The sequence below is a fragment of the Oncorhynchus kisutch genome, linkage group LG30 (genome assembly GCF_002021735.2).
Source record: "Oncorhynchus kisutch isolate 150728-3 linkage group LG30, Okis_V2, whole genome shotgun sequence".
NCBI lineage: Eukaryota > Metazoa > Chordata > Actinopteri > Salmoniformes > Salmonidae > Oncorhynchus > Oncorhynchus kisutch.
Window position 1 is genome coordinate 12,475,884 of NC_034203.2, and position 16,689 is coordinate 12,492,572.

General features: G+C 43.9%; 3 protein-coding genes across 3 annotated transcripts in view; 2 read left to right on the forward strand and 1 right to left on the reverse strand.

The window, feature by feature from the left end:
* Positions 1–3,378, forward strand: part of lrrcc1 (leucine rich repeat and coiled-coil centrosomal protein 1) — a 40,409-nt gene extending 37,031 nt beyond the window's left edge. The window contains exon 21 of the transcript XR_004206359.1: positions 3,273–3,378. The gene's annotated coding sequence lies outside the window, so the exon portion shown is untranslated. The remainder of the gene's footprint in view (positions 1–3,272) is intronic.
* e2f5 (E2F transcription factor 5) lies at positions 1,871–9,587 on the forward strand. Its single transcript, XM_020466968.2, has 8 exons — positions 1,871–2,283; positions 3,273–3,382; positions 3,558–3,719; positions 4,226–4,334; positions 4,588–4,897; positions 5,169–5,348; positions 5,591–5,629; positions 5,760–9,587. Exons 1-8 carry the CDS (start codon positions 2,146–2,148, stop codon positions 5,867–5,869), a joined length of 1,158 nt encoding a protein of 385 aa, XP_020322557.1. The 5' UTR covers positions 1,871–2,145; the 3' UTR covers positions 5,870–9,587.
* ackr4a (atypical chemokine receptor 4a) lies at positions 7,400–15,867 on the reverse strand. The gene is made up of 2 exons (XM_020467618.2): positions 15,755–15,867; positions 7,400–11,649 (listed from the first exon to the last, which is right to left on the reverse strand). Exons 1-2 carry the CDS (start codon positions 15,835–15,837, stop codon positions 10,524–10,526), a joined length of 1,209 nt encoding a protein of 402 aa, XP_020323207.2. The 5' UTR covers positions 15,838–15,867; the 3' UTR covers positions 7,400–10,523.
* Between the last annotated feature and the right edge of the window lie 822 nt (positions 15,868–16,689).

The following is a 16,689-nucleotide window of genomic DNA, read 5'->3' on the forward strand; positions in this document are numbered from 1 at the left end:
AACTCATGCCATTTAGTACCAGTATGCCATATAGTACCAGTCAAAAGTTTGATTACTCATTCCAGGGTTTTTCTTTATTTTTCCTATTTTCCATGTGACTGCGTCAATAATTGTTTTTATAAGAAATATTTATGGGAATTCTAAATTGTTTGCATAGTCAACTTACACACAACATTGACACACACACTTACCCCACCAGACATGCCACCAGGGGTCTTTTCAAAGTCCCCAGGTCCAGGACAAATGTAAGGAAACTGAATATTTTACAGAGCTATGAATGCATGGAACTCCTTTCCATCTTTAAAAGTTCAAGTGAACGGCAAACCTGGTTTCAAAAAACAAATAAATCAACACCTCATGGCACAAAGCCTCTCCCCCATGTGACCTACTTGTGTGTATGTACTGACATGTACAGTACCAGTCAAAAGTTGACACACCTACTCATTCAAAGGTTTTTATTTATTTACTATTTTCTATATTGTAGAATAATAGTGAAGACATCAAAACTATGAAATAACATATGGAATCATGTAGTACCCAAAAAAGTGTTAAACAAATCCAAATATATTTTATATTTAAGATTCTTCAAAGTAGCCACTCTTTGCCTTGATGACAGCTTTGCACACTCTTGGATTTCTTTCAACCAGCTTCATGAGGTAGTCACCTGGAATGCATTTCAATTAACAGGTGTGCCTTGTTAAAAGTACATTTGTGGAATTTCTTTCCTTAATGCGTTTGAGGCAATCAGTTGTGTTGTGACAAGGTAGGGGTGGTGTACAGAAGATAGTCCTATTTGGTAAAATATCAAGTCCATATTATGGCAAGAGCAGCTCAAAAAGCAAAGAGAAATGACAGTCCATCATTATTTAAAGAAATGAAGGTCTGTCAATCCAGAAAATTTCACCACCACAGGAAAGGAAGACAAAGAGTTACCTCTGCTGTGGAGGATAAGTTCATTAGAGTTAACTGCACCTCAGATTGCAGCCCAATAAATGCACACTGAGTTCAAGTAACAGACACATCTCAACATCAACTGTTCAGAGGAGACTGTGTGAATCAGACCTTCATGGTTGAATTGCTGCAAAGAAACCACTACTAAAGGACCAATAAGAAGAAGAGACTTGCTTGGGCAAAGAAACACAAGCAATCGACATTAGACCAGTGGAAATCTGTCCTTTTGAGATTTTTGGTTCCAACCGTATCTTTGTGAGACGCAGAGTAGGTGAACGGATAATCTCTGCATGTGTGGTTCCCACCGTGAAGCATGGAGGAGGAGGTGTTGACACACTCTGTGATTTTATTTTATTCAAGGCACACTTAACTAGCATGGCTACTACCGCATTCTGCAGCAACACGCCATCCCAGTGGGACTATCATTTGTTTTCAACAGGACAATGACCCAACACACCTCCAGGCTGTGTAAGGGCTATTTGACCAAGGAGAGTAATCAAATTTCATCAGATGTCCTGGCCTCCACAATCCCCAGACCTCAGCCAAATTGAGATGGTTTGGGAAAAGTCGGACCACAGAGTAAAGGAAAAGCAGCCAACAAGTGCTCAGCATATGTGGGAACTCCTTCAAGGCATTCCAGGTGAAGCTGGTTGAGAGAATGCCAAGATTGTGAAAAGCTGTCAAGCTGTCTTCAAAGTGTGTCTATTTAACACTTTTGATTACTAGATGATTCCATGTGTGTTATTTCATAGTTTTGATGTCTTCACTATTCTACAATGTAGAAAATAGTAAAGTAGTAGTAAAGTAAAAACCCTTGAATGAGTGGATGTTCTAAAACTTTTGAGAGAGAGAGGTGTTTGCGCATGAGCTTAGTTAGCCAACGTCGCTATGACATCATCTACAAGTGTGATCGGGGATTTCTATTATCGAAGCAGTTTCTGCCTATCTTCATACCGGACTGTTTTTGCTAATATCTCTGCATGGGGTAAGGGAAGTTGCCATGGCAATTGTAATCTAACGTCACTTCCGTTCGTTTTAAAAACCTCAAACAGTATTTGCCGTCGTCCTGACTGAGGTAAATAAACTGAATGGAGAAAATTCCCGTTTCTCTCAACCATCACCTCACCACCCAAGAAGTGAGTTCAACAACCTAGCTAGCTCACAGAAACATTTCTCACCCAGGACCTCGAGACAATGGCTGAGTCTGTGCGCTCGAGCCTGCCGAACAGCGGAGCCGCATCGAGTCGACATGAGAAAAGTTTGGGGCTCCTCACAATCAAGTTCGTGACTTTACTCCAAGAGGCGAAGGACGGCGTACTTGACCTGAAAGTGGTCAGTTGTCGAAGCTTGCTTCTCCTCATATTTTTCACTATTTATGCGATGTTATGTCGGTGTTTTTCCCCCATCATCCAGCCAGAGAAATTGGTGTGAAATTGAACAAAGCCAAAGCAAGGTCTTGATTCACCAGTCATTCTTCTGACCAAATATCAGATTGTCAATGTGTTATAACGTCTCAAGGTCATTTCACAGTGAAGAAAGTTGTCACATTTTTGTCTTCAACCAAGTTTGCTAGCTAGCTAGTTAGGTGCTGGCACACTTTCATTCTGCCAGTTTTCATTTCTATCAAATGCCTTACTTTATATCTCCCCACTTAAAGGCAGATACCTAGCAAGGCAGCTAGCTTGTTGGCTCCATAGCTATGAAATATTGTTTTCTGGACATGCATGTTATGCAACAAGTTACTTAAACTGTTAATGTGACCAAGATGATCACAACTGGGCCACCTGGCCATCCCTACTAACCCCACCCCCATCAGTGTCTGTTTCCTGACAAGGTTTCCTTCCTTTTACAGTGATTATAATGATTGATTGATTAATGCAGAGTAGACTACTTCCACCTAACTTACTACCCACCTGGACAACCTGGCTATTTGAACTGGCTGTTTTCAACTCTTTCGCTGATAAGGAGTTTGGCCATTTCCCCCTCTACTTGCGCGCCACAGCAGGCTGTTTACTCAGTAGGCAGGCAGGCTCCCTCTCTCCTTCCATTGTATGAAGTCTACTTTGTCTTCATGTGCCAAGTTTTGGTTGGTTTGTGCCAATTCTGAGCCTGGGGGGTAGGTGTATATACACAGTACTCGGTAGTTTAATTCTACACAATAGAAAGCAGCTTGATCATTTCCATGTCTTCGCATGGGTTTTCATCCCCAATGTATTGTGACTGTACAGTTTTCCTCAAGATTAGTTTTCTCAGTAATGGTCTCTTCAGGTGTCTGTCAGTATTGTCTAGTTTTTAAACACGTCTGTTGTGTCCATTGACAGGCTGCAGACAGCTTGGCCGTGAGACAGAAGAGGAGGATCTATGACATCACCAACGTGCTGGAGGGAGTGGGCCTCATCGAGAAGAAAACCAAGAACATAATTCAGTGGAGGTGAGTTGGGCGGCTGCCTGTTGTCTGCAGGGTCAGGGTGATTGAAGTCAGTCACTCTGGATGGTGTTAATTTCCATGCAAGACATAAGGGAAAGGAATGTGAAAAATCACTGCACATCCTAATGCCCTACACACACATTCTTCCATTCAAACCCCTTCTCTCATCCTGTCCAAGAGGGGAGAACCTGGGCTGCCAGACAGCAGAGGTGCTGGAGCAGGTGGAGGTGCTGACAGCTCAGCTGTGTGAGCTGGAGGAGCAGGAGAAGGAGCTTGACAGCCAGAAGGCCTGGCTGGAGCAGAGCATCAAACACATGAACGATGACCCCATCGCCAGCAGATATCCTTCAACATGAACTCCCTCGCACTGTGGGGGTGGTGGGGCACTGCCCCATTAGGTTGCATGTGTTACTGACCGCAAGTCACTCGAGAAACTCGTGTAGCTCGAAGTTTAGCGTGAATCATGCATTTATTGGTGGGACGTTTGTGAGAATTTGAGAAGAACGATTCAGTCTTAAGACTGGGCTGAATTTTTGATTAGACAAGGTGAAATATGAGATGGGTCTTGTCTGTTTCTCTTACACCTGTGTTCTACCTCATCTATGCCGACAGTGATTATGTCCCTGAAAGGCCCCCCTACTTTTAACGATGAACTCAACGGAGGAAATCCGTTAAATGTAAGGATGGGATTACATACACGAGTGTAATTAGCATGTCAGTTCAGTTTTAGGCTCTTTGTTGTTTAATGCTCTTGGTCTAGTTTTTCCAGTTTACACTGATTATCACGTCAGTCTTTCCTGCTCCACTTCAGTCTCTCTCCCCATTTCTTTCCTTAACACCGCCCACGTATATGTATGTGACCCACGAGGACATCTGTGATGCGTTCAGCGGAGAGACACTCCTGGCGGTGGTCGCTCCCTCAGGAACACAGCTGGAGGTACCGGTGCCTGAAACGGTATGTCATGTGGTATGCTAGGGTGGATATTGGAACAAAGTTGAGCGCTTTATACTTATTTCACACTACTGAGCTTAGTCGAACCAAGCTAAGCCATACTGGGCTGGACTGTTTACGCATACACCAGAGTTGGTTGAACTGTACTGGAAAGGATGATGTGGAAAGAAACTATCCGAACCAGAACAGTTTGTTTTGGGTCGACACCATTTTATGAAGGCTATTTGGTCTACAAACTGTCCCCATGGTCTCCTAGGGTCAGAGAGGCCAGAAGAGGTACCAGGTGAATCTAAGGAGCACGTCTGCGCCGATCCAGGTGATGCTCATCAACAAAGAGTCTGGTTCCTCCAGACCCGTTGTGTTCTCTGTACCTCCCCCAGAGGACCTGTCTTCTATGCCTACCCCACCCACCACCCCTGCGGACCTGCAGAGGTTCCCCCTGCCCTCTGACTCAGCCCATTTCCCCAGCCCTGTGACACACCACATCTCTGAACACAAGATGGCGCCACTGCGGAGGCACGATGAGGATCTTACACCCTCCTCCACCCCACCAGACATACACATGGGTAAGGAGGACTACTAGGCCATTCACTCAGGGCTCACATCAGTTGTGAAGATATCCTACCAATTACTGGTGGTGATATCTTAGATTCCCTTCAGATTGCTACAGGCTAAGGATTTTAGTGACTTAAAAAAAAAGATTGTTATTGTCATATCTGAAATCAACAACTGTATAGATGAGGGAGTAAGAGCAATGGGAAGTTCTTGCAGCATCAAATCCCGTCATGCTCCAGACTAATGCCATGCTACTGTTTTGTCCCCCTTCCCCTCCTGTAGAATGCCACCCTCAGGCGACTACTGGTCTAGCAATGCAGCAGTTGGTCGGCATGCCAACAGGTGTCCAGCAGCAAGGGGTTCTGGGAGGACACTTGGGCCAGGAGCTCCAGTCCATGCTGGACGTGGGCAGCCTTCTGAAATTAACCAACACAGGAGACCACATGAAGGAAGAGAGAGAGGGTGAGTGAAGGGGGTTGAGAGGGGGAAGTGTGCAGCAGCTGAAACTAACCAACACAGGAGACTAGCTGAAGGGGGAGAGAATGTGTTGGAGCGGGGTGAGAGGGGAGGTCTCTCCCTCAGGAGAGCAGCTGAGGGAGGTCTGGAACTGGGAGGGTGGCCAACTGATTTGGATGAGGGCTTGTATTAACATGGCTTTACTCCCTGTGTGGCGTACTTACAGAAATGTTTTCTGTGTTCTTTAGGTGTGGCTGACCTAATAGATGAGCTGATGTCTTCTGATGGTAAACATTAGGGCTGAGAGTCTAAAGATCCTATCTAGCTGCTCTCAATATTCTCTCTCCAAAGACCATCAAGATATACAAGTTTAACAGTGTGAGATTTGAGTTTTCTCCTCTCTCTATTTTGTTACAGTGTTCCCTCTGCTGCGACTGTCTCCCAATGCAGGGGTGGACTACAACTTCAACCTGGATGACAATGAGGGAGTCTGTGATCTGTTCGACGTCCAGATCCTCAATTACTGAGGGACGAGAGGGCATCATGTTCGTACAAACAGCGGGTGTTTCTTTACTTTTCCCTAGCGTAGCAGAGGTTCTTCTGTCATGTTTACATTTCCTAATTTAAGCCTACATTGAGTTATTAGTGCACTGCCTATTCTGCCAATGGTTGTACTCCTAATAATATCCCTTTGGCATCAACCCTAAACACTGACATTTTCTGAGTCCCTAGATATTAGCGACCTATTATGACCTCTTATTCCCAGCCATCAGTCATCTCTAGCTATGGCTCTACCAGCCATTACTATCTGTCCAAATGTGAATTATGAAGAATGTAGCAGCTGAACCTATCTGCCAGAGGATGATGAGGATTTTATCCGCTGTATGACCGTAATTGGTCGCCCTTTGTTTATACCAGGAGTCACAGTGCTCAAATGGGGGTCCTGAGGGAAGTTTCTCATTCATGTGTGAGGGGAATACATCGAGAGTCCAGACAATAATACAGCCATACTTGAGTCAGGTGAAGGAAAACCTCTGCTACATTCTAGAGGAATATTACAGTTAGCGAAGTGCCTGAGTGGATGCAGCCATGATGTGGGGTTGTTGTTGGCTATCCAATGCACTTATTTAGATGCATCTCTGCATCGTCTTTGTTTGGACGACCAAAGTATTTTCCACAACTGAATCGCGTTGCGTTGACACCAGGGTTTTTATTTTTCTGTAGATCCTTTTGATATTTAACACCTCAAATAGTCATGTGATGGTGTTCGTTGCTGACATGGACACAGTTATTGACGTTTCCGGTCGTGGAGATGCTTGTTGATCCAGTGTGATTGTCTGTAATTACGTCAGGTAGTATTGATTCTCACTGACTCGATGTCTTCCTCATCTCCACCATGCAATGTGAAGCGTCTTTCTGAACTCGATCTTACTTAGTCTTATTTAACTCGAGGCCTAACTGTATGGATGTTACTGTTTTGCTTTGTAAATTAATGTGACTGCTAATATTTTAGGCTTAAATATGTTATTTCCCTTAACTAGTTATATTTGAATAGATGTATAATATAGTTTTTTTTTTTTTTTACTTCAATGAAAGAAAATTATTCTTGGTTGTAGTTATTTTTGCAGGACTTGGAGCTGTTCAACTGCCTTATGATAATTTGACCTGCCGTATGACAATTGGTCTGAATTTTTATAGACCAGAATGGTGCCTTGTGTGAAGCGCTTTTGTATATTTCTAGTTTCTTGTCCTAATCAAAGGAATATTGTTTTGTGTTTTTGTTATATTTTGTATATTTGCACATTTTGTTGGACCAAAGTTTTATATTAAACACATTCAATTGCTGTGGGCTAATGGTCATGTACTGTTGAAATGAGTTCTTATGCAGTAGGTTGTATATTTGATTACCTGTCAATAACCGGAATGTTACCTTACCATAAACATTTTACTGATGGTAATAATAAACACCAACTTAAGTATACATTTTGAGTAAATTAATTACTATCTGGTCCATAGACTAGTATGACATCATTCAGCTGTCCTTGCTTACTATACACTTTCTGAGTAAGAATGGTGTTTATTTGTTGACATTGTACAGAAAAAAAGTGTAAAAACAAGGCATTTCAACAACAATCTCCGATGGTACCAGATAGGGTGTCAGCAAATACAATTAAAAGTTTAGACTAGTTACTGGCTAGCTAGGTCTTCAGCCTGCATGGAATAAAAAAGGAGGAGGAGTCTTTCAAAACTCTGACACAGTTGTCATGTCAACACATCTGTCGCTGCTGCTGCTGTGAACCTCATCACAAGAGACAATTGATGCAATTGCAATGTTTGAGTTGCTTTGTGTATCACCAAATTAGCATGAGATGATTTTACTGCAACACTGCTCACTGCATCCAAGTTTCTTGACATAGGAATTTCAGTAAGTAAGATCCCTGCCCACTCAGCCTGTATTTTCAACATTTCTGGTAGAAAGAGTAGTTTTTCTCAAATTTTGAGCATTTCTATGCCAAGTATAGGGGATATTTTAGTCACTCAAAAGGCTATTTTACACGTGAATCCGAATAACTGTTCTGGACCTTTAACAACTAACAAGTGTTTAAAAGCCAGTCTCAATCTTGCTGCTCACTCGCAATGGGGCGAATTTCTGAGGTGGTAGCAGACAAGGAGCTGAATAATAAATGTACCTAACAGATTTCTTTAGGGTGGAAAGAGTGGGGATGTTACTCAACATTTTGTCCACAACAGAGGGTTTTGGCTAAGAGCATCGACTGATCATGTAAAAATGTGTAATATACAGAGCAGATGCCTCAGGTTTTTTGAAAGGCTCACTGGTCTTTAGCAGGTGAAATAATAGATTTTTCCTACCACACTCTTAAGGCAAATGAAACATGTTACAAACTGAGTATTACGAACAATGTCTCTGGGTCTTCGGGTGATGCTGGTCTTTAGTGTCTTTAGTTTTGAGACTGAGGGATTGACATTGTTCCCAGGGCTGACATCTTTAGAGATTCCTCTGATCCCAAGAATAGTACTTTAGAAAATAACACCCCAATAGAGTACATTTGTTCTGGCACCGGTGCGTCAATCTAAGAAACATAATAAAATCCCCATCAAAATCTGTCAGTTTAAGATAGAGATATGTTTTTTTGCGTGGGCTGCGTCTCAGTTCATTTCATCAGTTCATTTCATCCGCCTATGTCGCCACAGGATAAAAAATAAACGGAATGGAGCTAAGCACAGGCAAAATCCTGGTTCAGTCTACTTTCCACCAGACACTAGGAGATTAATTCACCTTTCAGCAGGACAATAACCTAAATCACAAGGCCAAATATACACTGGAGTTGCTTACCAAGAAGACCGTGAATGTTCCTGAGTGGCTGAGTTACAGTTTTGATTTAAATCTACTTTGAAAATATATGTCAGACCTGAAAATAGTTGTCGTTCAATGATCAACAACAAATCTGACAGAGCTTGAAGAATTTTGGAAAAGAATAATGAGCAATTGTTGCACAATTCAGGTGTGCAAAGAAAGCTCTTAGAGACTTACCCAGAAAGACTCACAGCCGTAATCACTTCTACAAAGTATTGACTCATGGGTGTGAATACTTATGTAAATGTTATATTTCTGTAGCAGGTTAGGTGAAATGGGTCACATTTAGAATAAAGGTTAGGGGAAGGGTTAGCTAAGATGCTACAGTTATCACTGACGCGACTCAAGAACATGCAACCTTTTGGATTGCTAGACGGTCGCAGATTACACCCACCCATCCTCCCTCACCAACCTCCCTAGTTTCGTTTCTGTCTAAAGTAACTAGATCATTTGTAGTTATCACGTTCTGGAGGTGGTCAAAAATACATATGATATGTCTTGTATGGCTCTGAGGTCAGGCTGACCCACCCCACATAATGCAGCTGTTTTTTTAGAGAGTGGAGAAGATTGACCTGTTTTTGGTAAATTGTGGCTGACATTTTGAGGAATGAGTTAATGAGATTGTAATTAGCGGCACCGCCCATCCCAGAGGACTGCTATTAGTACGAGTAACTTACAACTTCAAATGGACATTTTCTTATCTCACACGATTACAATGTACCCTGGCCCCACTGACAAGTGTGAACTCCCCACCATGCTAGGCCAATCGAGAGGGTGTGTGTGTTTGCGTTCTGTGCAACCCTATCATTTCGCTTTAATTAACATCTGGAACTTATCGTTGTTTTGAGAGAAAAAGACAGGAATGTAAACACTTCCCTATCCCCGAGGTCATTGTCAACCACATGTCTGAGGACAAGGGCTGGTGTCAAAACAAAAATGTGGTTTCAAGATGCAGGGTAGAGCATGAATCTACTCGTTTTTTTTTAATGCTAGACCCTTTCTGATAACTGGAATGCGTCTCCTTAGCCTAAACCCATCTGTTTGTGCTGTTTTGTCACTTCCCCTTGACAATGACCATAGGAGCTGGCACGACAGCACATTTACAAACAGATCTGGGACCAGGCTAGCCCTTACCCTTCCCCTGGTTGGGCTCAATAATTCCATAGCAGCAGATATATAGTATTAATGATACTAAAGCATCTGGTTATACAGCACTGATAGCTTCTTAATACACTGAAGCAAGATTATGAATCAGATCTTTTAGCCAAGTGATTGCTTCCAGTCCCGCTGTCTTAAGGGTGAGGAGGCCTCCGCTGAGTTTGTAGATTGGACAGACTTCAAGAATGTGGTGCAGGGTTTGCGCCACCCCACAGGCATATAGTGGGCTTTCTTTCATGCCCCATTGGTGGAGGTTGGCGAGGTATGGGCCGTGGCCAGTCCTGAACCTATTGAGGGTGAATCCCTCCTTCCCGGGGAGGTTGAAACCAGGGGGATGTTGCGTGGGGGTGGGGATGAGGTGATTATTTGTCAGGTCCGGTAACTCCCATTGTGTCCAGGTCAGATGTCTGTTGAAGTCATCATTGGGTAGATCTTTCCATACTGGCTTTCTTGAGGGGAGGCGGGTATTTGGTGGGTTGAGGAAGTCCTCATTCTATAAAAGTGCTAGAATCTCATGTGATACAAAGGTGTTAGCCAAAAATATTCTCTCTCTCTCTCTCTCTCTCTCTCTCTCTCTCTCTCTCTCTCTCTCTCTCTCTCTCTCTCTCTCTCTCTCTCTCTCCTCCCCCCCCCCCCTCTCTTCTCTTTCATATGGAGAAGGTGCTGGTCTCCTGAGAGGCAGTGTTGTGAGAGTTGAAGGACATCTCCGTTCCTTCGTCCTCTCTCTGCTCCCCCCTTCTCCTCTTCGTCCTTTCTCCAAACGCCTTGGCTGTTTTCAGCGCATATTGTCTGAAGGAGGACCCTAGGAAGACATAGAGTAGTGGGTTGAGACAGCAGTGGGTCAGAGCCAGGCTCTCAGTGACCTGTGCCGCCCGGTCCAGGGCCTTACTCACACCACAGTGGGTCACCAGTGTGTAGACCGAGTCCATCGCCCGCCACATCTTCACCGCGTTATAGGGCAACTGGGTGACCACGAACAACCCCACCACGACCAGCAACACCCGGATAGCTCTCCGCCTCCTACTCCTGCTCTCCTCGGGCAGCCGCCTCAGCACACGCCCCACGCCGGCGTAGCACCACATCATAACCAGGAGAGGAATCAGGAAACCCAGTAGGACCTCAACCACCTCCAGGCAGGCCTTGACCTCCCGGGCCAGACTGGGCGGGTAGATGGCCATGCAGACCCTCCTCCTGGAAGTCTCCCTTACTGTGGCGAACAGAAGATCGGGAAGACCCAGGAGAAAAGCCACAGCCCACACCCCTAGGCAGACCTTCCCACAGTGCGCCCGGGTGAAGACCCTGCCCAGCCTTCCCTGGTTCCTGCCCTCCGCTCTAACAGATGCTAGGTAGCGGTCCATGCTAACACAGGCTAGCAGCAGCATGCAGCAGGTGAAGTTGATGGCGTAGCAAGCCGAGACCAGCTTACAGAGAGGCAGGCCCAGCTCCCAGCCCAGCGCCGCGTCTGCAGCCCAGAAGGGCAGGGTGAGGAGGAGGAGGAGGTCGGCTACGGCCAAGTGGGCTAGGAAGGCTTCCGTCATGCTTCTTCTCAGACATTTGTGGTAGGCGTACACAGCTAGCACCAGGGAGTTCCCGGCTAGCCCCACCACCACACAGGCTGCGTACACCACAGGGAGGAAGAGGCCAGCGAAGGAGCGCACGTCAGCCTTCTCACACACGGTGTGGTAGTCCTCGTAGCTGTAGTTCAGGGTGAGGTTGTTGTGGTAATCATAGTCATCCTCTTCTGTCAGATCCATACTGGAGGAATATCTGTATCTGTAGGACAAAGCAGGAAGATTATGATGGAGCACTGGAAGTCAGTAGTACAGAGGGTTTTAATGGAATTCACCTTGTTCAACCCGGTCTGTGCAGCAAATTCAGTTCAAATTAAATTACATTGAACAAAAATATAAACGCAACATGCAACAATTTCAAAGATTTTAGTAAGTTACAGCTCATTTACTGGGAATACAGGTATTCATCTTTTGGTTACAGATACCTTTTGGTTACAGATACCTAAAAGTTGGGGCGTGGATCAGAAAACCAGTCCGTATTTGGTGTGACCACCATTTGCCTCATGCAGCGCAACACATCTCCTTCGCATAGAGTTGATCAGCCTGATTTTGGCCTGTGGAATGCTGTCCCACTCCTCTTCAATGGCTGTGCGAAGTTGCTGGATATTGGCGGGAACTGGAACGCGCTGTCGTACACGTCGATCCAGAGAATCCCAAACATGCTCAATGGGTGACATGTCTGGTGAGTATAAAGGCCTTGGAGGAAGAGGGACATTTTCAGCTTCCAGCAACTGTGTACAGATCCTTTCAACATGGGGCCGTGCATTATCTTGCTGATATATGAGGTGATGGCGGCGGACGAATGGCACGACAATGGGCCTCAGGATCTCGCCACGGTATCTCTGTGAATTCAAATTTCCAACCATAAATTGCAATTCTGTTTGTTGTCTGTAGTTTATGCCTGTCCATACCATAACCCCACCTCCACCATGGGGCACTCTGTTCACAACGGCAAACCTCTCGCCCACACGACATCTTCCCGGTATTTACATTTTTTTAACTAGGCAAGTCAGTTAAGAACAAATTCTTATTTACAATGACGGCCTACTCCAGCCAAACCCTAACCCGGACAACGCTGGACCAATTGTGCGCCGCCCTATGGGATTCCAAATCATGGCCTGTTGTGATACAGCATGGAATCGAACCAGGACCTGTAGTGATGCCTCTAACACTGAGATGCAGTGCCTTAGACCGCTGCACCACTCGGGAGCCCAATTTACAGTTGAAACCGAGATTCATCAGTGAAGACCACACTTCTCCAGTGTGCCAGTGGCCATCGAAGGTGAGCATTTGCCCACTGACATTGGTTATGACACCGAACTCCAGGAAGGTCAAGACCCTGGTGAGGATGACGAGCATGCAGATGAGCTTGCACAGTTTGTGCAAAAATTATTTGGTTGTGCCTACCAACAGTTTTATAAGCTGTCCGGGTGACTGGTCTCAGATGATTTTGTAGGTGAAGAAGCCAAATATGGAGGTCCTGAGGCCGGTTTGATGTACTACCAAATTTTCTAAAACAACATTTGAGGCGGTAGAGAAATTAACATTTAGTTATCTGGCAACAGCTCTGGTGCACATTCCTGCAGTCAGCATGCCAAGTGCACACTCCCTCAAAACTTGCTACATCGAGGGCTTCCCGGGTGGCGTAGTGGTTAATGGTGCTGTACTGCACAGCTGTGGGGCGACGCTCAATTGGCCTAGCGTCGTCCAGGTTAGGGAGGGGTTGGCCGGTAGGGATATCCTTGTCTCATCGCGCACCAGCGACTCCTGTGGCGGGCCGGGCACAGTGCGCGCTAACCAAGGTTGCCAGGTGCACGGTGTTTCCTCCGACACATTGGTGCAGCTGGCTTCCGGGTTGGATGCGCGCTGTGTTAAGAAGCAGTGCGGCTTGGTTGGGTTGTGTGTCGGAGGACGCATGACTTTCAACCTTCGTCTCTCCCGAGCCCGTAGGGGAGTTGTAGCGATGAGACAAGATAGTAGCTACTAAACAATTGGATACCACGAAATTGGGGGTAAAAAATACATTTTTAAACTTGCGACATCTGTGGCATTGTGTTTTGTGACAAAACTGCAGATTTTAGAGTGGCCTTTTATTGTCCCCAGCACTAGGTGCACCTGTGTAATGACCATGCTGTTTAATCAGCTTCTTGATATGCTACACCTTTCAGGTGGATGGATTCATTTGGCAAAGGAGAAATGCTCACTAACGGGGATGTAAACAAATTTGTGCCCAACAATTTAGAGAAATAAGATTTTTGTACATATAGAACATTTCTGGGATCTTTAATTTCAGGTCATGACACATAGGAACAATACTTGTTGTGTTTATATTTTTGTTCAGTATACATTGAAATGGAAAGGAAAAAGAAGGAATGTTAACACCTCTATTTCCCTGAGTCATTGTGTGTGGGGACAACGGTTTGTCACACCCAAGGGTGGGTGTCGAAACAAAATGTGGTTTTGAGATGCAGAGTAGAGCATGAATCTACTAGTCTTTTCATGTCAGATCCTTTCTGATAACTGGGATGCTTCACCAAGTTAGCTGGTCTCAATAGTGCACTTATTTATTTTAAATGCACCTTTCATTGAAAGTGCATTTACATTTTAACATCTCAATGGATTTTACAGTAAAACAGATACAGTCAAATAAAATGCAAGGCATAAAAAGCAAGAATTTACAACAGGCAGAGAGTGATTATATGGAGACCAGAGACAAAGTTTGGGCCACAGTCACTTCACAATCACTTTGCTTTTTCCTCTTCTTTCTTTAAACCCTGTGTGATCTCTATGGGATCTCACTCTGACCCAGTCCAGTGCACAGTCAGAGGAAGATGAACGAATACACACACACACACACACACACACACACACACACACACACACACACACACACACACACACACACACACACACACACACACACACACACACACACACACACACACACACACACACACACACACACACACACATTCCACGGGTCCAGGTGGAAACGCTATCGAAATTCCATTTGCTCAATCCATCCCAGCTCTTTCCGTTGCGTTTTTTACCTCATGAGGTTACAAAATCATTGGGGGCTGTAAAATGTGTGAATGTGTTCTAACTTCTTACTCATACAGGCAGAAAGGTGGGATTAAACTCCTGTGTCTCATGGCTATCTTAAGTGCATCAGGAGCATAGGTACCATAGAGGAGTTAAAAGAACCACAAATGAAATGTAATGTTATAGGTAACAGGTGTAATATGTGTATCATCCAGTAGGGTATGTGTGTGTTATGCCCCTCCCAGACATTCTCACCAGTGATGGACCAATAATAACAGAAACTAAAAATAAAGTGTTTCTCACCAAAACGCGATATATACATTTTCAGAAATGTTAGCTTTTAACAGATTGGTGTGTTTTTTCCGCTATCTAATCGTAGCAGGAGGCTGTTTTTGTTTAAAATCTATCACTTGGTGGTTTCATTTCAGAGGGACAAATAATCATGTTTCTCTGCTAAATGCTATATATCCACCCCACTCTCAGAGAAATGAGTTGTACTGCTAGGTTTTTACACAGTCAAATGTAACAAATAACTACATTTTCAACAAAGGAATTAGCAAATGATACATTTGTGATATCGATATATATAAAATATACGATTTTATCAATACAGTAGTATGAGGTCTGCATGTAAAACATTTACATTTTACATTTTTGTCATTTAGCACCATGTTTCCCAACCCAGGTCCTCAAGCACTCTGGAACTCTGGACAAGCACACCTGATTCAACTTGCCAATTAATCATCAAGCCCTCAATGAGTTGAATGAGGTGGGTTTGTCAGGGGCTACAACAAAACTGTGTACTGTTTGGTGTACTCGAGGACCAGGGTTGGGAAACACTGATTTAACAGAGGCTTTTATCCAGAGCGATTTACAGTAAGTGCATTCATCTTAAGATAGCTAGGTGAGACAAAAACATATCACAGTACAAATAGACAGGATACAAACATTCCATTCCAGCTGAAACAATGGGTACATAGCTTTTTGTACAAAAATCTATTCATAAAAAAATCGAAGTCATTTCTGATGAACACATACAAATTGGTGGATGAAAAACATTCACCTGGATTTACTCTACACATTTGGGGAAAGTATATGACATACATAGGGTTTCTTTATGTTGTATACCTGTCTCTCCACATCCAATCATATCTTCAGCCAATCTATAGTCAAATGTTTTTGCTCGCTAAGGAACAGATCAACTACTAACCAGCTTCACAATGTCACCACCAGGAATACTTTATCCACAAATAAGTAAGCCTTACCGCATCTGCTCGTCTCCTCTACTGCAGTGAGCTGTATCTACTGGTCCGTATCCTCCGCTGTGCTTTTGGGAACTCTGACTCATAAGCACATCACAAGGAGGGTGTTATTTTTTGAGATTGAGGGAGAGAGAGAGAGAGAGAGAGAGAATGACAGAATGAGAATGAGAGGGGAGGGAGAGAGCGAGAAAAACACACCTAATTTGCTCAATCATAACAGAGTACAGCATTCCTACTAATATAACTGTGTCTGGAAATCATATGGGGCTTACAGGCTTGTAATTAGTGGTACCAAAACAAAAGTAGCGGTAAGCAAAGACCTAACTTATTGTTGCTGCCACAAACTCTCTCAACATCTGCTGTCATGCATTTGTGGTCGGATAATTGAACAGTTCTGGAGAAGATGAAGTTGAGTGATGGTGAACCACACCGCAAAATGAAAGACCTGATTAGTTTCGTTAGATATCACAGCAGGAGCTCTTTCAAAAAGTGATTTCATACATGAAGCGATGACAGCGAAAAACGCAAATCAGATGTTAGTGCAGTGAAAAACAAGAGAGAAATAACCAGCAACTAACCAAAGTGTGATTGTGTTTGTAAATCTACGTGCTGACAGGGATGTCAAAGCTTGCACACTAAGTTGTAGGCTACACAAGCGCAATTTTTTACTTTGTTGTCAAAGTTTTTGTCTTGTTTGGAGAAAACAAAATATTTCTCTCCTGTGAGTAAGGACACAGAAAAACAATTCACAGAAAATAAACCACAGTTGTATAGCATTGTAAAGTGCAATGGAGTAATAACGGAATAGAGTTAAGCAGTACAATGCCATAATATTACAATATTGTTATTATTGATGTATGTAAACTCAAAAAAAGAAACGGCCCTTTTTCAGGACCCTGTCTTTCAAAGACAATTAGTAAAAATCCAAATAACTTCAC